The sequence below is a fragment of the Rhinolophus sinicus genome, linkage group LG01 (assembly GCF_036562045.2).
Source record: "Rhinolophus sinicus isolate RSC01 linkage group LG01, ASM3656204v1, whole genome shotgun sequence".
In the NCBI taxonomy this organism is placed as follows: Eukaryota; Metazoa; Chordata; class Mammalia; order Chiroptera; family Rhinolophidae; genus Rhinolophus; species Rhinolophus sinicus.
Genome location: NC_133751.1, coordinates 25999862 through 26026467, shown reverse-complemented (window position 1 = coordinate 26026467; position 26606 = coordinate 25999862). Strand labels below are relative to the sequence as shown.

Genomic DNA, 26606 nt, shown 5'->3' with positions numbered 1-26606 from the left:
TTAAGGAAAAAACTTATGAGCACCAGACAGAAAGAATAAGCTCACAAAAGAAACAAAAATCAGGTGAATATTTCTTTCACATCAGAATATTAGAAGCTGGAAGTCAACAACAATAATTTTTGGACAAGCAATGTCCTCTTTTCAAAAATAGTGGAAGAAATTTTCTAACAATATAAAAATGGCATAGATTTTGATCATGACCACAGCAAAATCTTAATGGTAAGATAAAGAGCACCAAAAAAAATCTACTTTGCAATATGTAAGTTAAATCTCAGTGGATGGAGACACTGTGAATGAGGATTTGTAATTTATGTTGTAAAATTAGTCTTGAAATGATTTCCACGTATATACTTACATAGCTTCGTATTAAACTTTCAACAACTATTGTGTGTAACTTACAATGCATATGTGCTTAAAGAGAATTCAGCAAGTTCATAGACCTCTGATGCCCACAAATGGAGCTTTCTCTAAGAACTACCATTCCCTAAGAGTTGCAAAATCTTTTTTAAAACATTGCATAAATTAGTTTTCTGGAATGTAGTGTTCGTATAGTTTGGTTTCCTGTCTAAACGCTAGGTTACACTTAATAAATGTATAACTTTTTGTATTCAAATTTTAATGTCCATCTTCCACCTTTTTTTCTCAATAATTTTGAGATGGAGAACTGTTATTTCAACATTCATATTTAGGAAAGGCCAGCAATAACACTATTTATCTCTTAAATTAGGTCAGGTTTGGTATGTTTAACTATTAAGCATATGTTTTTTGTTTTTATTATGTAGTTACCATTAGAAAACAATACATTATATAACATATAAAACTTCATAGGTAAAGTATTTTCTATGAGTGTATTACGTGTCAGGGGTTGGCTTCGACACCTGGCAACCCTGGGAATGAGTGATGTCTACAATGTCTCCTCTTCAACAGCCCTGCTCAGCTCCTAGAGACGCATGCCTACTCTTTTATGGAGTCAATCCATCTCATATTCAATCTTCTCTTCCTGATGCCTTCTATTTTTCCCACCATTATTATCTTTTCTTAAAAACCTTGCCTTCTCATGATGTGCCTGAAGTAGGACAGCTTCAGTTTTGTCATTTTTGCCTCCAGCCATGTTTCAGGCTTAATTTGCTCTGAGACCCACTTGTTCATCTTTCTGGCAGTCCAGGTATCCAGGTATCCGTAGACCTCTCCTCCAACACCGTACTTCAAATGGATAATTTATATTACAAATAATGCTATTGCTTCTCTAAAGTTATTTTCTCTTATCATTTCAATAACGAATATACATTGAGTTGACATGAAATAAAATTTTATGTGGTTCTTACAAGACCTTTTACAGTAGCTTAAAAATAGAGGGATGTGACAAGTTTTATCCTTCCGATCCACCCAAAATAGTGGATGGAAAATAGTTCCTCTACATGTCTTTCCACCACACTGGAAAAATGGGCTGCAGAGAAACCTAACACCTCTGACCAGTTTCATTCATTCTATAAATGGGAACCGTAAGGCACCCCGTTCACCATTTAGCCAGGCATTTTCCTACCCTTTTTAGGGCACAAAGCACCCTTGCCTGCGGATAAGAAATTCTGCAAACTTTAATCCTTCTCTTCCCGGTTTCTGCCTGGCCCACGAAAGCGGCGCAGCACACAATAAGCCTGGAGTCTGGAAATTGCCCTTCCCTATCCTAACATGAACCCTCGCTGGGCCACTGCAGCTTCCGAGGTGCGGTATTAGCACCGCCTACTGGAGCAGGCTTGGCTCAGCCCGCCCTCACGTGGCCCCACGGGCCCAATGACAGAGGCCCACGCTTTCCAGACAGCCGCATGCGCTCACAGAGCCGGAGCTCTCGCGGCGCCCCGCCCCGCCCACTCAGTGCGCCCACGTTAATCCTCCTATGAGATCCCGGTCTCCAGAGTTGCAGGTTCCTACCAAGAGACGTTTGTCAACTCGGCTACGGGAGCGTGTCCTGATTGGCTTGCTATAGAGGCGGGACAGGACTCATTTGAGACGAGGACCACTTCCTGAGGCGCGACGCAGGAAGTTACCTGCTCTAGCTGGAGTCCCGTGGAGAAAGTGTTGTCTGCTGCACCGGTGGCGGCGGCGGCAACTGGAGGTCGGTCTGGAGACTGGCCGTTGGGATTGGCCGCAGTTAGGAGCCGGTTTCCATCGCAGCACCACGGCCCCCTCCTCCGGCCCCGAGCCCGGCGCGGTTGCCCAGGGAGCTCCTTCAGGCTCCTTTACGCTGCTCCAAGAGGCAACTACCTGGGCATCACCTGGGCCTCCAGCCAAGGGACAGGCTCCCGGCTTCAGCTTTCCGGGCCGCAGTAAGAAGTGCTCTGGTCATCCCGCGCCCTGCCCACCCTCCTCGAACCATTGAGACCCTAGTCCAGAGCGACAACTTTGGACCGGGAACTAGACGGATCCAAAACACTCAGTCCCGACCCCGCTCAGACGGGGCTTGTATCGTCTCTATGTCACCCACCATCTCCCACAAGGACAACAGTCGGCAACGACGACCAGGGACTTTCAATCATTCTCTGGATATGAAGAGTGGCCTTCTGCCGCCGGGCGACTGGGATGACAGTCAACTGGATTTGGTGGGCGGAGAAGGGGATAAAGAAGCTCTTCTGCTCGATACTGGTGATTTCTCAAAACCCCCACGGAGCTGCCGGGCCGAATTAAGCAGCATTTTGCTGTTGCTTTTTCTTTATGTGCTTCAGGGCATTCCTCTGGGCCTGGCAGGAAGCATCCCACTCATTTTGCAGAGCAAAAATATTAGCTATACAGATCAAGCTTTTTTCAGTTTTGTCTTTTGGCCCTTCAGCCTCAAATTGCTCTGGGCCCCGTTGGTTGATGCGGTTTACTTGAAGAACTTCGGTCGTCGCAAATCTTGGCTTGTCCCTACACAGTATGTACTGGGACTGTTCATGATATATTTATCCACTCAGGTGGACCATTTGCTCGGGAATACTGATGGCAGAACCCCCGATGTAGTTGCTCTCACTGTGGCATTCTTTTTGTTTGAATTCCTGGCCGCCACGCAGGACATCGCTGTGGATGGTTGGGCGTTAACTATGTTATCCCGGGAAAACGTGGGTTATGCTTCTACTTGCAATTCAGTGGGCCAAACAGCGGGCTACTTTTTGGGCAATGTTTTGTTTTTAGCCCTTGAATCTGCCGACTTTTGTAACAAATATTTGCGGTTTCAGCCTCAACCCAGGGGAATCGTTACTCTTTCAGGTAGTATATTTAAACTATAATTCTGTTAGGTTTGTTTTACATTTATGAATCCTTTTGACAGAGTGTGTGATGTTGAAGGAAAGCTCATTACTTAATTTAGTAGAAGTCATTTTATGGGAGATGACCCGAGGTAAGTTTTCTGTTCCACTAAAATGTGCCTCAGCCAGAATGACTACATTGGAGTAATCATAATTGATCAGTACTTTGCAGTGAGCAGGGAGAGGCAGCCCATCCAGTAACGTTGTTGTGGAATGGCAAACAAAACTCAGTCTAGAGATCTGTTTGTTGGTACTTACCTAATACCTAGATGCACATTTTTTAAAAGTCTGGCTAGTGTGAGGGCAGGAATTCAGTTTGACGCCTGTGGTTCACATCTTCCTTTTTTCTTTCCTTGGATAGAGATTTCTAGCTCCATGCTTTCTGACCCATTTCTAGCCTTTACTCTTATACCCAGAGCCCTCATTTAGCCCTCTTGTAAAAGGAATAGGGTTAATTCATTCAAACAATAAGTCAACTAAGTGACAGAGTGCTAAGGGCCTGCTATAAAGCAGAGTCCAACCCACAAGGAATGGGAGAGTTGCACATTTTAGGGAGCTCAGGGTTGCCGGGGGTCACTGCTTGTGGGAATCAGGCTTCGCACTGCAAATGTTTGACCTTGTTGAATTATAAGATTCCATGAAATAGATAAGTGGAATTCCAGAATGCACAACACCGGGTGAAAATGCAGTAAAAAAAAAAAAGTACAGCACAATGCTGTTCCAAGTGCCTGAAGCAGTAATTTGTGGAGACTGAGTTTGGGAAATGGTGCTGAAAGAAAGGTTGTAACCAAATTAGTAAGATTTCCTTTCATTGCTATGAGAAAGAGTTTGAAGTTTATCCAGTAAGAAATTGGATGTACAGTCTACAAAATTTCCACTTTTTCTGAATAAGTAAATGCATGCTTTGGAAAGTTTTCTGAGGGTTATTATTATTATTATTTTTTAAACTTTCCTAACAATTAGGAAACAGAAGTAAAATGACCAACATCAGGAATGTAACAGAATTCTTCATTTTGGTGCTGATGATGAATTTAAACAGCTAAGCTTTCTCTCACCTTCCCAGTACTGGATGGGGGATTCCCAACAGGGTAAATGTCAAGGATATGTGCGTGGTGAGGGAAGTGTAAGCGTTGTATCATAATATTTGGGAAGTTGCGAGGAGGGAAGGATTCACAACTGAATTACTCATCTCCTGAAATCTTAGACAACCCCTGTACATCCCGACACCCTGTAAGGGACCTCCTCTTTACCTCCTCAAACCTCTAGTAAGCCACTACTGATAAATGATAATAGTACTTTTCATCAGTTGGTCTGATGCCATAGTGGTTGAGAGATCATTCTTTGCACTAGACAGATTTTTGTCTGAATGTTCTGGGGTCTCACTCCTGCTCTATGGATAAATCTCTGCCTAGAAATAATTTGTGAATGCATCAAATTAGCACCTTGCTTTTTTGTGTCTTGCTTTTCATTGTGTAGTGGGAGTATATATATCACCAAGAAGGACTAATGAGATCATGTGTTAACATAGGAAAGTCTCAGTAGAGAAATCAAGATTTAAGAGGCTATGGAAACTAAGTTACTACTAAGGTAAATTAGAACTTTCTTTTAGTGTGATATGAGAGTGATTGATAAAGCACCATTCCCTCTGGAATGGTATTCAGGAGCCATTATAATTATATCTTCCCTTAGCCACAACTGTCCCCCAATGGGAAGATCAAAATTGTGCCATGGGAGTTCTATTTGCACTGATTTGTTATTTTGAATAACTGTTCTGTGGAATTTGAACTTTGTTCTCCAGGAATTTGTAAAAATAGCTTACGTTTTATATCTGTAGGGGACTGCTGTTTTACGTTCAAACGTTTTAGTTAAGAGCTGAAGAGTTCCTGCATTTTCATTTGCCTCTTATGACTGCACATATCACTTTTATAGCCTTTTACTTTCTGGAACTTGGTATAACTAAGAAAAACCGGTGGTTCTGAGGAATTTAAAGAGCACAGAAATAATCATGAAGGAAATAAAATTGCTTAGGTAATAAAAGAAGAGCCAAACATTGAGGCAGATGCTAAGAAAATCAGAAAATTAAAAATAGGCATAACTATTTTGTAAACTTCTAAAATATGTTCTGTGATTAACACTTTGAGTGTTACAGATGCAGGAAGATGGAAAATACTGAGAAAGAGCAGGTTTTGCTATCTAGAAAGCAGTAATCTAAGTAGTGTACATAGAACAGTAAGGATAGGATGAGAATAGAATCTCAGAAACAAAACCTTCATTATGCTGAGATTGGCCTTTTGGTACAGTACTGAACTCCAGGACAGTACTGAACTCAGAAGTGGGCCTTTTCCGTCCTTGTCACATTTGGTTTTCAAGGATCTTTAGTAGCAAAAAGAGATGACTTTTTAAGCTGCGAGAACTGATTAAAGTAATCCGGCAGAACATAGATATGAGAACATAAAGTTTTATGACTTGGAAAAATCATATATTTCAATTCCTTCATTCTTATAGATGAGGAAACTGCAGCCAGGTAGCTAGTTAGAGGTAGAGATACACCTACAGCTTAGGTTTCCTGACTCCTTAAATATAATAAATATATAATGTAACATAATAAAATATGTGCTAATTGGGCTTTTCTACCAGAGAAAAGTAGCACTCTGACTGCTGGTGTCTATAAAACATCAGCCCACTCCTGGAACATCTGGTGCTCAGAAGTGACAGATTAAAGTTTTTTTGTTGTTTTTTTAAGTGACACATGTTATTCATTTACTCAGCATTGAGGGCCAGTTTGTTACTAGCCATGTGATAGTGTTATAATTTGTCGAATAAGAGCTGGGAATTCTCCGCTCCAAAGGAATTTATAATGGAGGTTTATAAACCAAAATGATGGAGCGGGTAAGTGGATAAGGAGTCAAATGAGTTGGTGCAAGACTGTAGGCATTGGAGGGGACAGTGCTGACCTGAAAAACCCAGGCTCATCTAAAGATGGGGAGCTTCAGCTCCAGTAAGTGTTGTCTGTGCCAGTAGGATCCCAGTATTGCTAGATAGGATGGATGAGTATTCAAGAGAAACTGGAAATTTCTTTTTTTTCCCCCTTAATTTTAAAAACACTAATTAGACATATAAAATATGTCTTTCTGCCAGGTCCAGCCTGTGAACAGGTAGTTGGCACCCTCTTCTCTAGAACCAGTGATAACAATCATGAATAGAAGAATTGGGATAGAGAGCAGGAAATTTTGGGTTTAGGGGCAGGAAGCAAGATAGTCTGATACTGGAGAAGAGAACTAAACATATTAGAGTTTATGAATCAGTTTGTTTAGTGAGAGGCATACATATATAGGAGTCAATCAGAAAAAGGAAATGTTGCTTTGCCAAAACTGATGTTCGAAGTATGAAGCTAATCAAACTGCTGATAGCAGTAAAAGTGGTATGTGTTTCTAAGACATTCATACTTCGAACTAGGAAGAGCAGGAACAATTAATTCTTACTTAGTGACACATTTCTTGGTCTAGCTTTCTAAAGCAGTGCTCATTAATGTATCTTATGTGACTAGAAATGCTATTTAGCATTTGGGTAGATCTAACTGACCCATTTCTGAATAGACTGGTTATTCTTCTATAGGCTATAATGCATTCTTTAGCATCTATAGGCCTGAAACATTCTCTTACATTCTTTTTTTTTTTTTCTCTTACATTCTTAACAAAAATAAAACTAGAGATGGGGAAGAGTAGTTGCTAGGGGAGGAGGAGGTAACTATAAATGGATAGCCTGAGGGGGTTTGGGGAGTGATGGAACTCTTCTGAATCTTGACTGTGGTTGTGGTGGTTTGAAATTTATACATGTGTTAAAATTTATAGAACTGTCACTAAAAATATTTAATTTTACTGTATAATAATTTAAAAAGTAAGATATAAAAAAAAAACAACAACAAAAACCTAATCCATTGCTTAAAAGCTAATCTCTGGGTAAACATGATATAGCTCCCTTTTTGCCTTGAATGGACCAAGATCATAAATCTGGTGCATCTTACATCTCAGTGTAAGACAAATGGAGCAAATTTGAACTTAACTTTCAAATGTTGGGGCCCTGGTAGTAAAGTGAGATAGGTGGAGGAATACTGGGGCTAGTAGATTCAAGAGGGATTAGATATTGGGTATTAAAAACTGGAGCCCATACCCCAGAAGGAAGGTCGGAAAGCCATTTTTCTTTTTTAAACAAAGCAAAGCAGAAATGGTTCTATATGCTTTCTTTGTCCAGTAAAGGACCGTGGAATTGCTTTTGTGCAGAAAAGCCAATTTACAAAATACACTGTGAACCAAAAAATTATTTGATTTTATTTGGCATGTATCTTATTCTGAATTTCACTTCTAATTTTATTGAAATTTACTTAGAGGCCAATTGAATTAACCTTTACTATGTAAATTTATCAATAAAAGAATCAGAGCCTTACTAATTACAAGCAGTCTCCTACTTCCATTTATAGTGTTCCAGAAAACTGTAATTTTATTTGAGAAAGCAAAATACACTTACTTATAAAAGGAGATGTTGTTTCTGGAAAATTAAAAATGAAGACTATGAAACCTCTGATTTCACCTAGTCTTCTAGACAAAATTTTGGACAAATCTGGCATTTTATACAAGTTCTTTTAATTTCATTCTTTTTTCATTATTGCATATTTTTAAATTTGGGGTGTATATTTTACATTGTATACGATATGTTAGTATAGGAGGTCACAAATACATAATTTATATGTGAGTGTGCATACTGAAACATTTTTAAGGATGGGATACATATTCAAAAAGCAAGATGTTAGTTACCTTCCACCATCTCTATGCCTTGGTTTGGTGTCATCTAAGATTTTTTTTTTTTTTTAATTCTTGCCCCTCACTTTTGAACATACTCTTTGCTGGATGAAGTCCAGTGGTCATCAGTTAAAATAACAGAGTAGGTGATTTCAACATACATAGATTTCTCTTTCTTGATCTTTATATTATATTTCAGATATACTCACCATATTCCTGGCTCAGTGTTAGAACTTTTGCATTCTTAAATTTCCCATTCGTTTTAAAACAACTTTTTATTTTAAAATAATAAAATATAGATTCACAGGAGGTTGCAAAGAAATACTCGTATTTAGTGAAGTCCTAGGCACCCTTCGCCCAACCTCCTCTCTTGTTAACATCTTAGATAGTTATAGTACAACATCAAAAGCGAAAAAATCCACATTGGTACAATCTGTAGAGTTTATTCAGATTTCACCAATTATACATGTACTCATTCATGTGTGTACATGTGTGTAGCTATATGCAGTTTTATCACATGTATAGCCTCGCATAACTACCATCACCACAATCAAAATACAAGACTCCTTTGCGTGGCCTCTTTATAGCTATACCCATTCCTTCTTCATCCTAACCCCTGGCAGCCACTAATCTGTTTTCCATGTTTATAATTATGTTAGTTCAGAAATGTTACCTAAGTGAAATCATGCAGTGTGTATCCTTGGGGAGTGGCCCTTTTCACTCAGCATAATTTCTTTGAGGTTCATCCACGTTGTTGCATGTAGCAATGATTTGTTCCTTTTTATCGCTGAGAAGTATTCCATTTGTTAGACATACCACAGTTTATCTCACGAGTCATTTGTTGAAGATTTGGGTAGTTTCCAGTTTTTGGCAATTGCTGTGTGAAAGTAAGTCTTTGTTTCCCTGAGATAAATGCCCAAGAATGCAAATGCTCGTTATGGTAAGTCCATTTTTAGTTTTGAAAGGAACTGCCAAAATTTTTTCCAGATTGGCTATACCATTTTTCTTCCCTACCAGCAATATATGAGTAATCCAGTTTCTCTGTATCTTTGCCAGCATTTGATGATATCATTGTTTTTCATTTTAGCTATTCTGATGTACTCTGCATCTTCATGAGATAGCTTGGAATGTTCATTGTCAAATGTTTTATAAAAGTCTGAATTCAACTTAAAGTGAGTTAGGGGTGTCGGGATATAGGCTGTACAAAAGCTGAATGCAAGAATCTCTTATCATAGCATCAGAGAAGAGATACATGTGTTTAATTAAAGTAGATTTTGTGCCTGGCCAGAACATAGTTTAAAAAAATGAAAAGAGTGACTCACTTTTATCCATTCAGTGATACAGGACCAGAGTTAGCATGAGGTGGCAACACTGAATTCATTAGTCATGAATGCCTTAGTCTTTCATCCTGGGCTGAGTCTGAGCCCAGTGTTTGGGGACAGCATGGCCGTTAATAGCAAGACAGCTGCTCAATCTGGTGCTTGATTGAAGATACAATCTCTTCTACCCTGAAGGAAAACCTAACATTGTTGGAGTTAATGAAAAGGTATGCGATCTCAAACATGGCATCTTCCTAAGAGGTTAGGAAAACTAAGATTAGGAAGATTTCAAAATTAGCTTTATATTTACTTGATTTTTACATTACATGCTGTCTTTCAAGAACCTAACCTCCAATTAAGACATGACTATGTTGTATAGTCAAAACAATATTTCCTGAGAGGGTGCTTCAACAGCATGGATATTTTGAGCAAATGTGTAAGAGAGAGATTTGTGGAATAAACAAAAGGTCTGTTTCTGCTAAAACTCAGCTGGTGACCCAAGTCAGACACATAATATTTCTATTTCAGTTCCCTCCATTGTGAAAGTGAGAGCTTTGGACTGGATGATGGGTATCTAATGTCCCTTCCTGTTCTTAACTTGTGAAGTAGAGAGCTGCTGTGCCACCAGCCAGAAAGTGAAAGGAAGGCCTCCTGACAGTTATTTAGAACAGAAACTGAACGTTTGTTTTCTTTCCACTGACTCCTGATGATCAAAGGTAATTTCTACAGTGTGAGAGTTAAGAGGGAAAGAGAACCTGGTGTGAGCCAAGATGCTTGTATCAAACGATACTTCTTAATTTTTCTATCTCTTCTGATGATGGAAGAGAGTGAATCTACACCACAAAGGCTCTGGGGGCCTAGTTCAAAGCCTTGAAAGCTTGACTTTTTTTTTTTTTTAAGTCCGTTTTGTCTTAAGAATTCTTGGAAATTTTGCCTTCTCCATAACATTTTTTTTCATCAGAATGTTTCCCTATAGGGGTGGCTTGTTGGCTCAGTTGGTTGGAGTGCTGTGCTCTTAACAGCGGGGTTGCCTGTTCGATCCCCGCATGGATCACTGTGAGATGGGCCCTCCACAACTAGATGGAGGCAACTGCTTGGCTTGGAGCTGATGGGTCCTGGAAAAACATGCTTAAAAAAAAGTTTCCCTATAAGTTATTGAGTAAAATGAACTCAAGAAAGATGCATCGTGTTTATTTTTCCTATGGGTTTGTACACCCTTTGACATACCAACCTTATGGCGAGAAAGGAGTTGGGAGAGAGAATATGAGAAGCCAGTTAAAAGAAGTATGTTCAGGTATCTGTGTTCCAGACTTCATGGTTGGAGCTAAAATAGGTATCTTTCCTCTCGGGTGTATGTGGTTAATAAGAAAGAGAGCCTACTTGCTTTAGGTGTATCTGATCATCTTGGTAGTACAGTGGAAAACATTCTTGCTTTAAAATCAGATCTGAGTTTGAATTTCACTTCTGCTACTTTCTGGCTTGTGATCTTGTTTCGTTTTATATAAAGTAGGAATGATAATGCTTGTCTTGAAGAATGACTGAGATTTATTGTACTGTCCTGTTTTGCCTTGCATAGTGGGCACCTGGGTGCCAGCTGCCCTATGCTTCTTAGTTACTGGTGAATTGTTACGTGCTCTTAATTTTTGCATTCATGGGAGCTCTAGGTAAGATCTAGTAGCCACTGCAGAATATTTAGTATGTATTATAGGTCTTTGCTCAAAAATCATGTTTATGAAACTTGAACATTAGCTTTGACACCTTGATCATATACATCATAATGCTTTTGTAGATAAAATACATAAATCAAAATTAATCAAAATGTTAATAATGAAATAGTAAGATTATTTTTGGTAATAATATCTTTACAGTGATTGGTCTATCAGGCAATGTATGTTCTAACATCAAAGCAATATTAATAAACAATGGCCAATAGTCTAATGGTCAGTATTTATGGTAATTATCTTCATAAAACTTGATAAGAATATTTTCTAGCAGTGGCTAAGCCTCTCTTTCTGAGCTCTTAGCTTCACTCTTCTGTTCAGGTGAGCTATGGAAAGATTTTGAATAGGGGCTCTGATGACGCATTGTCACTCTATCCTTTCATGTGACCTCTTGTTTTATCCTCAAAGCTCAAAGAAATTACAAATAATCCTATCTGCAAACAATACTGAAACCCGTTTAACTTGTTATTCTTTTTTCCCTGGTATTAGTATACAAGGGAGTTTAAATTCTAGATGAAGATTTTTTTTCATTAAAATTCGGAGGATGTACTAAGCAAATTTTAAAAATTTTTGCTTAGAGAACTGGAACGCTTAAAGTAGAAAACTTTTAATTTTCACTTAACCATTTATATAGAGACCATTTATTTCTGGTGATGGTGATAACAATTTAGTTTTTTTCAGGCTTTCTTCAACAGTTAATTTAAACCAAATGATGAACGAAAACTTTCTGAAGGAGAATATTATAGATGAAATTCTGTTAACAAGTCATTATTTGTCACATTTCACAGATAAAGTTAAGAATGCAAAAATAAAGAACATTAGCCTCTTTTATAAGAATAATCTTAAATTGTTCATTTCGTTTGAACCAGATTCAAAAACACTATGTAATATAAACTAGAAATTATATTTTATGATGTTATTTTGATAAACTTTAATCATAACTTGTATATGGATACCTTTGCGTTTAAGAACATTTTGTGTTTTTCTTCTGATATCTAAAATTAAGTATAAGTTTCTCATGTTGGAGAAAAGAGTTCACCTCAGAATACAAATTTCCATATATGCCTAAAGTGTTTTGGTTTCTTTAATTTGCATAATTTGAATAGCATAGCCTTGCTTTTGTTTAGGCTGGTGGAGACTAAATAATTAGCCAATTCTAGTAAATTCTTATTTCAACATTAATGTTTTAAAAAAACTCTAGGCAGGCAGTGTGAAACTCAAATTCAGATTTAGGTTTAAGTTCTGTCTCTTAATAATTTGACCTTTGGCAAAGATGTCAATATTCTGGGCTTCTTTTCCTCATGTCTATATTAATAATGCCTGCTTTGCCTCTCTCACATGTTTGCTATGAAAATCCAATGAGATAACATATAAGAAAGGAGCATGTGAGTACTAAGGTGAAAATGGGTCTAAACAAGTAATGCTTTTTGCCTTCATCATAAGTGAGGTTCAAGCTGTAGTGATCAACGTCGGCTAGAACAGCAGCAGAGCGCGACTGAATACAAAGCAGAGGCCCTGACTGAAGAATGCTGTACTTGTTTTTGAAAAAGGTGACTAGGCTCCATGAACAGTGCTACAAGAACAGCAATAAAATTAAAAGTAAACACATACAAAAACTAGTACAGTTCTACAATATTAGTGCTAAAAGCATCTGGGATTTTCTAGCCAACTCCTCTTATTTTATAGATGAGAAAACTGAACAGAGTTATCCAATAAATTTTTTAAATAATTTTTTTGTTTTTCAATTACAGTCGACATAAAATATATTAGTTTCAGGTGTACAACATAGCAATTTGAAATTTATATAGCTTACGAGGTGATCACTCCGATAACTCTAGTACCCATCTGACACATACATAGTTATTACAATATTGCTGACTGTTCCTTAATGTTATACTCTACATCCCCATGAGTACTTTGTAACAGCCAATTTCTTATTCCTTTCCCCTTTTTCATTTGTCGCCCCAACCCCCCCTCCCAACTGGCAACCCTCAAAATGTTCTCTGCATGTATGAGTTTGTTTCTGTTTTGTTTGTTTGATTATTTTGTTCTTTAGATTCCACATATAAGTGAAATTGTATGCCATTTGTTTTTCTCTGTCTGACTTACTCCACTGAGCATAATACCCTCTGGGTCATTCATGTTGTTGCAGAAGGCAACATTTCATTCTTTTTTAAATATTCCATTGTATATATTCCATTGAGTAATATTCCATTGTATATATGTACCACCTCTTCTTTATCCATTCATCCATTGATGGACAGCCAGACTGCCTCCATATCTTGGCTATTGTAAATAACGCTGCATTGAACATGTGGATGCACACGTCCCTTTGAAGTCATGGGGATAATTTCCCAGAAGTGAGAACACTGGGTCCTTCTTTGTCTCTTGTTACAGCCTTTGCTTTAAAGTCTATTTTGTCTGGTATAAGTATTGCTACTCCAGTTTTTGTTTTGTTTTGTTTTTGTTTGTTTGTTTCCATTTTCATGAAATATCTTTTTCCATCCCTTTCAGTCTGTGTGTGTCTTTGATCTGAAATGAGTCTGTTGTAGGCAGCATACGTAAGGGTCTTGTTTTCTTATCCATTTAGCCATCCTATGTCTTTTGTTTGGAGCATCTAATCCATTTACCTTTAAAGTAATTGTTGATAGATACGTAGTAATTGCCATTTAATTATTCATACTTTTAATCTTTTTTTCTTCCACTTAAAGAAGTCCTGTTAATATTTCTTATAACACTGGTTTGGTGGTGATGAACTCCTTTAGCTCTTTGTTGCCTGGGAAGCTTTTTATCTGTCCTTCAATTCTAAATGATAGCTTTGCTAGATAGAGTAATCTTGGTTGTAGGTCCTTGCTGAAAAATCAGCTGACAGTCTTATGGGATTTCCCTTATAGGTAACTAACTACTTTTCCCTTGCTGCTCTTAAGATTCTTTTTATGTCTTTAACCTTGGCTATTCTAATTATGATGTGTCTTGGTGTGGGCTTCTTTGGATTCATCTTGGTTGGGACTCTCTGTGCTTCCTGGCCTCATATGTCTATTTCCTTCACCAGGTTAGGGAAGTTTTCCATCATTATTTCTTCAAACAGGTTTTCAGTTCCTTGCTCTCTCCTCCTTTTGGTTCCCCTATGATGTGAATGTTGGTATGCTTGATGTCATACAGGCCCTTTATCCTCGTTGTTTGGATTCTTTTTGCTATTCTGATGGGGTGTTTTCTGCTACCTTATCTTCCAAACTGCTGATTTGATCCTCTGCTTCATATAATCTAGTGTTGATTCCCTCTAATGTATTTATTTCAGTTATTGTATGCTTCATTTCTGATTGGTTCTTTTTTATGTTTTCTATCTTCTCCATTTTATGTTTCCTCTCTTTGGTGAAGTTCTCCCTGAGATCCTTGAACGTGCTTATAAGTGTTTTGAACTCTACATCTGGTAGATTGCTTGTCTCCATTTTGTTTAGTTCTGCTTTTGGAACTTTATTCTCTTATTTTATTTGGGACATGTTTCTTTGTCTCCCCATTTTGACTGGCTCCCTGTTTTTGTTTCAGTATATGGTAGAACTGCTATGTCTCCTGATCTTAGTAGAGTGGCCTTATGTAGTAGGTGTCCTGTGGGGTCCAGTGGCACTGTGTGTGTCCTCCTGTTGTAGTTGAGCCTTGGTTGTTGTTTGCACCTCAGTGGGAAGGATTAACCTTCAGGCTGATTGGTTGTGAGGACTGGCTGTGACTATAGTGAAGGAGGTATTGTGCAAAGGCTGACCCTAGGGAGCAGGATTCACTTCAGCAGGACTCTGGTGCCTGCCCAGTCTGCCACAGAGTCACCAGGGTGGGGTGGATAAATCGTGTTAGCCAGATTGATAGAGACTCAGATTTGGCCGTCACCTGCATGTGTACACTGGGTGAGGGGAGGTGTCAACAAAGGAACAATGGCATCTGCCAGTACTTCTGTCTGGGAGACGGCTGCTCCCCCAGCCCTTACCCTGAACCCAGACAATTCAGTTCCTCTCTGTATGTTTCTGGTACACCTCGAGGTGGAGCTCGGAGTTAGTGAGTCTGTCAGTGAACAAATCTGTGTGTGAGCCCTTTAAGCAGAGTGCCTAAAGGGCACTCTGCCCTCTGTTTCACTCAGCCACAATCAGCTGGTTTTCACAGCCGGAAGTTATGGAGAGTTCTCTCCCTGGCACTGAAACCCTGGGAGCCTGGTGTGGGGCTGGAACCCTTTGGCTCCTCCACAGCCGAGGTATCCCTCCCAATTTTTAACCGTCACACACAGGTGTGGAATCAGCCCATTTCGCATCTCTGCCCCGCCTGTCAGTCTGGAGGTGGCTTCTTCTGTATATCTTTAGTTGTAGAACTTCTGTTCAGCTAGACTTTAGGTGACTCTCAGTGATGGTTGTTCTGTAGTTGTAATTTTGAAGTGGTCATGAGAGGAGGCAAGTACAGCGTTACCTACTCCACCATGTTGACTGAAAATCTCCAATAACTTTTGTAGAGGCAAATTGAGATGCATTTCTCAGGGTGGTTAAGGAGATACAGGTTTTGAAATTAATGGTATAATGCATCAAATCACAATTTTATCACTGACTTACAATGTAACTTCAGACCTGTTAACCTCTCTGGGCCTGTTTCTTTGTCTGTAGATTGCGACTAGTTAATAACCTAATCTATTGGGTTGTTGTAGTAAAGGAAATGATATATATAAAATGCTTAGCACACTTTGGCACATAATATACACTCAATAAATGGTGCCTTTATTATTATTTTTAGCTGTCACACGGAATTTTCCAGAACATTATTCACTCCCTTTGCTTAACTTGTTCAAAATAATGGTTAATGGCCCAGCTATCTTTCCAACCCAAATAGTAATTTTCATGTGTCTCCATTGTGCACCTGTAAGTATGAAGAAATTGCTTCTGTATCTCAGTATTGAAAAGAGAAGGCTTAAATAGTTTTAAAACACTAAAGAATTTCAAAATAAAAGTTGGAAAATCTAATGTAAATGATCATCTGTTGTCTAAGTTGTCATAATTTAATAAAGAGCTAAATAGCTTAGATGTTTAAGAAATATGACTGATGGCTCCTATGGGATAGGAAAGTCATCTCCCCTCAAACCCCAGCACTTTTCTTGAATAAAACGACATGATAGACTTTGGTTTGTAAGCCTTTTTCTTTTTCTTTTTTTTCCTTAAGTATCACTGTTCTCTCTTGGGTCTGTGTACGTAATGTGTGCTTAACAGAGACAGCACTGTCATGTTCATCTGCTACGTACTGTGCCATGAATGTGATGGGCATGCGAAGTGTCAACTTTTTTAAACAGATTTTAGTTGAGGGAAAGTTGTATACAGAATTATGTAGAACCAATGAAATTAGATCATTTCAATAATAACAGCTTTTAACATTTTAAATTTCAGATTTCCTTTTTTTCTGGGGAACTGTATTTTTGATAACAACAACTTTAGTTGCCCTTCTGAAAAAAGAAAACAAAGAAGTATCAGTAGGAAAAGAAGAAACCCAAGGGATCACAGATACCTACAAACTGCTTTTTGAAATTATAAAAATGCCAGCAGTTCTGACATTTTGCCTTCTGATTCTGACTGCAAAGGTAAAAATGTTTTATAAAGCAAATTTACCACTTTGTTATAATTACCAATATCGTGCAACACTTCTTTTGCCTTTTCATATCATAAATCCCTTTCCACTACTATTGGAACCTAACAATAAAAAAAAAACAGTATTTTTGGTTTATTAAAGTTTTAAAAGGTATAATGATATCAAATATAATTTCAGAGTAAGCTGAATGTCTTGGGATCTTGAAAAAAATTATGCCAATTTGAAGTAATTCTAGTAAGTGTAAAATGTATTTAATGAATGATGTAAATGCTTTACATGGAACTGAATGCCTTGAAAAAAATAATAGCTGTGTGCTATTATAATGAGTATACATTTAATATCAGAGGTAGTAAAATTATTTACTTAGGATGTTATTTACAAAGATGTGGAAATGTATGAGTACTATAAGTGTATTAAAAATGAATTGAAATTTTTTTGTGTTAGAAGGAAATAATACCATCAAATAAATTGGGATTTTGGTGATTTTTATTTCTGTACATTTTCTGTATTAAGATGTCCTGATTTTACAGTTCTAAAACATTTTAAAGATATGCTAGAAGAAAGGTAAATATACTGTTACAGTGAGCTATTGCTAGTCCTGGAATTAATATTCCTAAAGTCTATAATCAGTTACAGGAGTTTCATATTAAATATTATATATTTAAACTTGTCTACATAAACACTTTACAGCTATCTTTTGACAACACTGAAGTAAAAATTGTAGCCTCCATGTTTTGAAATGGTGAGTTTTTCCTCCTCTAGTGATAGGGTGGGTTAAATTTTAAAGTGTTAGTAACACCTCTCCTGACTTTTAATACCAGAGATTAGTTTTCCCTGCTTTTGAGTTTTATATAAATGAAATATCCAATATGTATTTTTATGTCTGGCTCTTGTATTCTTTTACTCAACATTATAATTGTATAATTTATATTTTATTTATAGCAATAGTTTGTTCATTTCATTGTGTATAATAATATCCTGCTGTATGAATATGCCACAATTTATCCGTTCTATCAACAGATATAGGTTGTTTCTACTTTTGAACTATTATGAATAGTGTTTCTGTGGACATTCAGGTTCATTACTTTGGATGAACATAGTTATACATTTCTGATAGATAAATACCTAGGTGTAGAATTGCTGGGTCATAATAAGTGCATTAGGATATACTGCTAAACAATTTTCCAAAGCGGTTGCTTCAGTTTTCCCTACCACCAGCAGTGTAAATGTTCAATTGTTTCAAAAGCCTTGAATACAGATTTATTGTTTTTTCAATTTTAGCCCTTCTGGTGGGTGTGTAGTGGCATCTCTTTATGGTTATAATTTTCATTTCCCTGATGATTGAACAAGTTGAGCATCTTTTTCTATGGTTATGGCCATTTGAATATGCAGAGTTGCCTTAATTTTTTTTTTAATTTGTAGAATTTTATTTTTTATGTATCCTAGATATGAGGTTTTTGTTAGATATGTGTATTACAGATATCTCCTACTATACCACTTTTATGACAGTAAATGTTGAAGTTGGTTTGTATATCTAATTTTTACAAAGAAGATGGGTGAAATATAGGTGAAATTCTTGTGAAATATCTTTGACCTTTAATTATTATTATTTTTTTAATGGTGATGTTTGCTTTTTGGCTCCCTTGCAAGAAGTTAACGTATGTAGAATTTATTCCTTTAAAAAAAATTATTTGATAGTTTCATACTTAATTGAAAATTTACCTGTATAGATGAAAGAATTCCCATACATCTTTATCCATGTTCTCTAATTGTTAACATTTAGTTCCACTTTCTTTATTCTGTAAATTTGCACTGTTACATATTTCTTCTGAAATATATGAGAGTAATTTGTACATTTCATGCCCTTTTATCCATAAATACCTAAAGTGTGCATTTCTCCTACAAAGCCACAACTTAATAAAAAATCTGGAAATTTAAAATTGACACAATATTATTATCAAATCATAGTCCATATCCAAAATGCATTAATTTTCCTAATAATAGCCTTCATAACTTTATTTTTCAGGGATCCAATCCATGATCACACATTGCATTAGTTGGCATAAGCCCTTTCTTTGACCTTCATGACCTGGATATTTTTAAAGAATACAGGCTTTATTAACAATTGTCACTCCAGTAAACTTTAAAATAATAATAATAATACAGGCCAATTAGTCTATAGAATGTCCTTTCATTTATGTTTGATGTTTCTTCATGTTTAGGTTCAGGTTATACAATTATGTGAGAAATATCACAGAAGTAGTATTGTGACGTGTTCAAGGAAATTACTTCAGGAGACATATCATGTCCCTTTATTCTATTAACTGTTAACTTTAATTACTTCTTTAACTCATTGTAAAGTTACTTTTCTTTTGTAATTAAAAACTAATTTATGGGGAGATACTTTGATACTATCTAAATATTTTAGTTCACCTCAAACTTTTACTCACTACTTTTAGCAACCAACTTTTTTGGATTGTTTTTAAGAATTAATCTAGCTGTACTTTTTCTTCCCCCACCTTTTATTCAACCTCTCAGATATAATGTTTTTTCAGAATTACTTTTGAAATGTTAGATGACTTGGAAATTTTATTACGGTCAGTCAGAAATCATCAAAAATGTGTATATGTGGCAGTAATGCTTCATTTTAAACAGATTTATTTGAAATCAATTAAAGGCTTTTATTTTAAACTTAAAATACACATCAGTAAGTTTGGATTTGGACACTGTTTATTATAAGAGATTGAACTTTTTGAAGTGGAAATTTAGTTGTAATTAGAGCCACCTACAGTTCCTAAGAATGCTGAATTTTCACTGAATATTGTAAGTAGACCATAGGGCAAAGTGTACCTCCTGTAACTTAATCATTGTACCAGATATAATAATAATATGATACTTACTTGTAACTGGCATAGGTCAATAATGAGATTGAGGTTCTTGAAGAACTTTCATATGTTTGGAGAAAAATATTTCATAAGTCACAAAGTAAAATATTTTTTTGTTTTTATTTTGCAGATTGGTTTTTCAGCAGCAGATGCAGTAACAGGACTGAAATTGGTAGAAGAGGGAGTACCCAAAGAACATTTAGCCTTATTGGCAGTTCCAATGGTTCCTTTGCAGATAATATTGCCTCTGATTATCAGCAAATACACTGCAGGTCCCCAGCCACTAAATGTATTTTACAAAGCCATGCCCTACAGGTAAAACATGAAATAAAACCTTACTAAATAAGAAAGGTTAAATGAGGAACACTCATCAGTATCACTAATATCTATGTGTAGAATATATATGGAAAAAGGCTTGAAAAACATCTTTAACTTCAGTATTATTTATATGCACTCTTTTTAACCTCCTAAAAGGTTTTAGATACAGGCATCTTTCATATAGTAGACGCACAGATTTCTGTTTTGCTGTTGCTTTTTAACCTAAAATGGCAGTCAGTTCCATGTTTTTTTCTTTCTCTATAGATTATTGCTTGGATTAGAGTTTGCTCTATTGGTTTGGTGGACTGCTAAAGTAGAGCATCAAGGGGGATTCCCTATATATTACTACATTATACTGCTGCTGAGTTACGCGTTGCATCAGGTAAGCTTGTGATGGTGTTTTCAAGAAATAAACTGTTCTTTGTAAAATAAAGAAGACATTTTTCTATGGTTGCCTTAAAATAATGATAGTAAATTATAAGATTTAAGCACAAATCTGACAATGAACAAATTATTTGACAGTGAACTTTAAATCTTGTGACTTCCGATTTAATGAGTTCTGTTTGTGGAAAGAGAGTTCCTTCTTCATTCATGTCATTTTTTTTTTGTTCTTTCAACAAATATTTTTCACATCTCAGAATTTATTCCAAAGCTAGTATTTCAACACTTGCTAAGTATCCCTTAGTCTATCTCTATACTTGGGTTTTTATTTCTGTTCCAGATAGTTTTTTTCTGAAAGTATTGAGAAATAATGATGGTTACTGGGTTAGACATAAGGTGTTTGGTTTAGAGTCTGTATTTAAAGTTATGAGTTACTGTTTGTGATTTTAGAAGCTGTGTGTTTATCTGCTTTTTCTTTCTTTATTAAATATGTTTGTAATCCATAAAGTGATCCCCACTTTGCCCTAACCTCACCTAAGCTGCCTTTGCAAAATGGGGTTTTGTCTGGGGGCAAGTGATTCAAGTAAATGGAAGACCTCCCCAGCAGTAGCCTTTGTGACACAACTGCAATTATTGCTAATGTGTATTTCAGAGTCACTTTGGATTTTTCTATGGAACCTAGCTTAAATATTTTGAAAGTTATATTTACAAACTGCTCAGTTTGTTTTTAGCTGAAACCCAAAAATATGGCTACGAGGTAATCTCAATAATTTTTTGCATATAATTACATCATTTAGGAGAACTGCGTAGTGGATCATGTCAGACTAACTGTATGTAACTCATTGAGGCTAGGATATCAAATATAATTTTCTTTTTTGCACATACTCAGTTAAGGCTGGGCTCAAAAGAAAAGTTGAAAGAAGTGCTTTAGTTTAGTTAATGTTTCACTGTCTGAGTAAGTAAAAGAAAATCTGTGACTTGGTAGTCCAAAAATCATTTGTTTGGCTTTGAATTTCACTAGAGAATTTCCCAAAGTACAGTCATTGAAACTCAACCAGATATTTTGTGGGAAAATATGTACAAGGCCAAATAAATTTGAGAAATGATACATGACATAACCCCTCTTTATGTAGCATCTAAATTATTCCTTCAACAAATATTAAATGGACACCTATTCTATGCCCAAAATCATTCTAAATACTGAAATATAACGGAATAAATCATGCCCAAATCCCTGCCTTAAGGAAATCCTAAAGGCTTTCAGAAGACCTACAGTGAAAGGGACCTGTTCAATTTTGTGTAATTCGGTGTTTCTCAGTCTTATTTGATATTGGAACATCCCTGGAATGGTATTCCAAGGAATGTTTTTTTGGAAACATGGTTTATTTCCATTTTCCTAAATGGAGAGTTAATTCTTGCCTCTTAAGCACTTTTGCCTTTAAGGAGATTTTTCTCTTCAATTCATCACATAAATTTTGAAATGTTATTTTTCTTCTGTATATGTAGACGAAAATTGTGTATATGTATATAATTATAGGTTCATGTTCCTTTGAATATTTGAATGCTTACATGTATTACATATACATATAAATAGATACAACGTATATGATACATTTAGGTACAGTGTAAATGTGGGGTTTTGCTTATTGCTGTATGTGTCCTTCAAGACCACCTCATCTGTCATTTTCTCTTTTGAACATTCCTTCCTACTTATGGTAGAATTAATCTCTCATTTACTTAGGCCCCAGTAGCATAATGTGTGTATTTCCACTTACAATACTTACTGCATTTCATCATAATTATTTACTCCATGTTTTCCCAGACTAAAATAAATTCTTGAAGGGCTCAGAGAGACTGTGTCTTAGTCATCTTTATATTGCCATGATCAGGCTCAAAGCCTAGACAGTAAAAAATGTTAGTTGACTTGCGTTAATAAGGGTCATGAAAATTAATTTTCAAGTTTATGATTTTGATTTTCTTAATTCAGACCATACCTTTATAAATTCTACTCATTCTAAAGATGTTTTACATTTTCCTTGTAGGTTACATTGTACAGCATGTATGTTTCCATAATGGCGTTCAATGCAAAGGTTAGCGATCCACTTATTGGAGGAACATATATGACCCTTTTAAATACTGTGTCCAATCTGGGAGGAAACTGGCCTTCTACAGTAGCTCTTTGGCTAGTAGATCCCCTCACAGTGAAAGAGTGTGTAGGAGCATCAAACCAGAATTGCCGAACCCCTGATAATGTTGAGGTAAGTATATTGTAATTTTAGATAACATTAAGCTAATATTAAGATAATAATTTCCTCGTTTTGCCTCTAGAAGTACTATATCTTTGTAAAAAGTCATATCTCTTCATAGTTTCTTGTCTAGAAAGCTATATATTTTTTCTTTCTTGTCATAAATTGACAGTTATAATGCACTCAAATCAAGAGCAGCTCATTTGAAGGTGCTGCTCAGCAAGGGAGAGGCAAACTCTCTTCCACCTGAGGATCACTGTCCTACACAACAGGTGCTTAATAAATGCATTATTCATAGCTAAGTTTTATAATGATAGCGAAAGGGAATTTCATTAGCTATTCATGTAACAATTTTAGGTAAAACCAAATGGTTAGTAGTTTGTTGATAAATTTCAAAGTAATAGCCTACTTCTGGAGTAGATTCATTGAACGTTTCTTCACATCTCCAGATATAAAAAGCTGTATCTTGAAAATGAGTATTGTTTACAGCACAAGCTGAAAGTTGCTTTTAATCATATTAGTAGCATTAGAGAGCTTAAGATACGTTAACATGCTTAAGATACGTTAACATTGAAGTAAATGAAATGTTTTAACAAAAATAGATTTTCATTAATTTTTAAATTATGAATTAGAAACATTAAATTGGTGAATGCTTCCATTTTGAAATTGTGGAATATTTATTATAATTTTATTTTTACAGCTTTGCGTAAAACTCGGTGGCTCGTGTGTTACAGCACTGGATGGTTATTATATGGAGTCCATTATTTGTGTGTTTATTGGATTTGGTTGGTGGTTCTTTCTTGGTCCAAAATTTAAAAAGTTACAGGATGAAGGACCCTCTTCATGGAAGTGCAAAAGGATCAATTAATACATTCATTACTGGGTATTCTGAGAAAGGTAACTCTAGTTTAGTTTTAATTCAGAAAACTGTGAAAATCAGCACACAGGAGTATAAAATATTTTAAACACAGAAATTATTAATATAAAATGCCAAATGGTTAAAAAATAGAGACCTCTCTGTATATTGATTATATTTTTCCTTGCCTTGTTGATGTATTTAAAGTTTACTTAAGGTTAGGAAGTGGATTCTAAAACAACTTTTCATGCCTTGTTATTTGATTTATATCTTTTTAATTTACTGACCAAAGCAAGTTTTAAGCTGCAGTGCAGTAGTCATGGATGGTAACCATGCAGTCAAGTATTGCTGTCAATTCCTGTCATTGAGCTGTATTTAAAATTTTGGTAAAATATATTAAATGGAACACAGCTTGATATTCAGGTACTAATTACAACTAGTCTGACTTGTTGGAAGTTAAGTCTTATTTTGAATTGCAAATTGGTTAAATTCTGTGTAGAATTTGCTGAGAAGAGAATTTAGGCTACTGACTGAAATGCCATTTTAGTTGTTATTTTTCTGACCACAACCACATTGTACTTATGAATCTGTGTTATAAAGACTAGTGACAACCATATTGTACGAATGAATCTGTGTTAAAAAAGACTATTTTAAATGTATTTTCTGCTTTTGTAAGCATTAAAGATTTATAAGGTATTATTCAAACTATTTTTTATAAAATGGAACTATGATTTTTAATTTATTGATTCCCCTGTCCACCCTTTTTGGGAAGATATTTTGATTCCCTGTTAACTATTACCATAAAGCTTCCATATGTTTTTTGTTCTAAGTGCTTCGTGGCACACAGACATCTCATGAAGGGATCAAGTTTAGTGTTATATGTGTATGTCCATGGCATAGTTCTGAAAATAAAAATTAAACGTTTTTCTTCAAGTAGTTTTTTTTATTACTGAGAAAAAACAACAACAGTAAAGCTTTCATATTAAGTAAAATTTAAGTGAGTAATACTGTAATTAAAAAATAATGCTTAAATATCAATTATACAAGGTGTGATCAAACAATACAGTTGATGTTTAAATTTAAAAAAATTACAGGAAAAGACCTTTTGCCATTAATCCCCCTCAGAATACTCCCCCTCTCTTCAAACACACTTATCCCAGGGTTCTTGCCACTTTCTGAAGCAGTTCTGGAAGTTCTCTTTCATGAGTGTCTTTAGTTGTGCTCTTGTGGCTGCCTCGATGTCCTGAATCATTTTGACTTTGGAGAAGAGCCAGAAGTTGCAAAATGCCAGATCTGGTGAATAAGGTGGATGAGGACACACCGTAATGTTTTTACTTAACAGAAATTGCCATTCTAGAAGTGATGTGTGACACAGAGCGTTGTCATGATGGAGAGTGATTTATGGCACACTTAAAACACACCCTCTTGGGGGCGGCCTGATAGCTCAGTTGGTTAGAGCGTGAGCTCTGAACAACAGGCTTGCCAGTTCAATTCCCACATGGGCCAGTGAGCTGTGCCCTCCACAACTAGATTGAAGGAGAACAACTTGGAGCTGATGGGCCCTGGAGAAACACATTGTGCCCCAACATTCCCCAATAAAATTTAAAAATACAAAACAAAAAACCACGACTTCTCTCATGCTTGCTTCGGCAGCACACATACCAAAAAAAAATTGGAACAATACAGAGAAGATTAGTATGGCCCTGGCGCAAGCATGACAGGCAAATTTGCGAAGCATTCCATAAAAAAACAGAAAAACCACTCCTTCTCTCAACCGGAGCTCATGGCCGACCGACTGTACCGAACAAGTTGAAACTTGTCATATACTGTTACTAAGGTTCAACACGCCGCTTCCCGTATTAAAGATCCTGCCTTTCCATTGGATGGCACTTGGCAGCAGCATTCACTGTATTTTATGATCACAACGGAAAGGCTCCATGTCACATGTCACTTCTGCTACGGCAATTTCTGTCAAATAAACACATTACAGTGTGTCTTCATCCACCTTATTCACCAGATCCGGCACCTTGTGACTTCGGGCTCGTCCCCAAAGTCAAAATGACCATGAAAGATAAATGGTTTGAATTGATTCAGGACATCGAGGCAGCCATGACAGCACAACTAAAGACACTCATGAAAGAAGACTTCAGAGCTGCTTCAGAAAGTGGCAAGAACATGGGATAAGTGTGTTCGAAGTGAGGGGGATTAATAGCGATGTGTCTTTTACTTTAATATTTTGTATTTAAACATCCATATTTGTTGATTACACCTCATAATTGAAAAAAATATATGTATTGCAACCAGTTTTTATTTAAAAAAATAATGCTATAAGGCAAGAGATAAAGACATTTTGTGGAAGAATGTTTCTTCATTAAGCACTTTACTAATGAGAAAAGATCTCACAATTACTTGATACCAAATCAGGTACTGTATTTCCACTTATTAAAACGCAATCTTCTTTTTGTAAACTGTAGTTCCCAGTACAGAATTGCTATCACAGCAGAATTAAGCCTTTTAGTACTTTAGCAATTTTCACCATATTATGTACATCCAGTAATAAAGTTCTTTGCATATTTTGTGTTGTGTATTACTCTGACTCTTCAGAGTCAAAAGTTAGAAAAAAGGAGATTAAATAGAGTCTTACTTAATAATTTTATCTTTGTGGGAAAATATATACTAATTCCCGATTTAGTATATATATATATATATATATATTATATTTAGAGTATATTTAGCATATATAACATAGCCCCTATGTTAATATTATAGGTTGGATTTTAGAGTGGATTTTTTATAAGTAATGGAGGATAAAATGTGCAGGAGAAAAGGACACTCAGCATCTGAAAAAAGATAGAGGCAGTGGCCTCTACAATGCATGCATTGTCATTGGAAAGCTTGTGTTGGGCATCGATGTCAGATCCTGAAGAATTACCTGGAAAATAATCCTAGCGACAAACAGTCTACACCGAACAATACACTACATTGCCAAAACCGCTATTAGAGTCTTCATTTTATCTGTGTAAATTGTTAGCAGGGTAGAATGGGCATGTAGAGCTAACAATACTTTTTGAGATTCTGTTTTGGTAGAGTCAGGTCCTGTATCAGGGTGTAATAGTTAATGTACTGGAATCGTGCCCTCTCCCTTCAGTGAACAAAAACTTTCATCTGACTTTTGGATTATAAAGGTTGCTTTTAAGAA

At 36.1% G+C, this 26606-nt stretch overlaps 1 protein-coding gene and 1 non-coding gene across 4 annotated transcripts; both read left to right on the top strand.

Moving 5' to 3' along the window:
* The first annotated feature begins 1842 nt into the window (after positions 1 to 1842).
* SLC33A1 (solute carrier family 33 member 1) lies at positions 1843 to 26606 on the top strand. Of its 3 annotated transcripts, none has more exons than XM_019731975.2 (6): positions 1843 to 3240; positions 16523 to 16713; positions 19737 to 19921; positions 20189 to 20306; positions 22348 to 22563; positions 23252 to 26606. In XM_019731975.2, the coding sequence occupies exons 1-6, from the start codon at positions 2472 to 2474 to the stop codon at positions 23417 to 23419; spliced, it is 1647 nt and encodes a 548-aa protein (XP_019587534.2). In that variant the 5' UTR covers positions 1843 to 2471; the 3' UTR covers positions 23420 to 26606. The 3 variants fall into 3 exon arrangements, with proteins under 3 accessions (XP_019587534.2, XP_074182888.1, XP_074182880.1); XM_074326779.1 differs by having other exon boundaries at positions 1956 to 2640; XM_074326787.1 differs by lacking the exons at positions 16523 to 16713; positions 20189 to 20306 and having other exon boundaries at positions 1938 to 3240.
* On the top strand, positions 25047 to 25156 carry LOC141568047 (U6 spliceosomal RNA). The gene has a single exon (XR_012491063.1). It is a non-coding gene; the product is annotated as a U6 spliceosomal RNA (small nuclear RNA).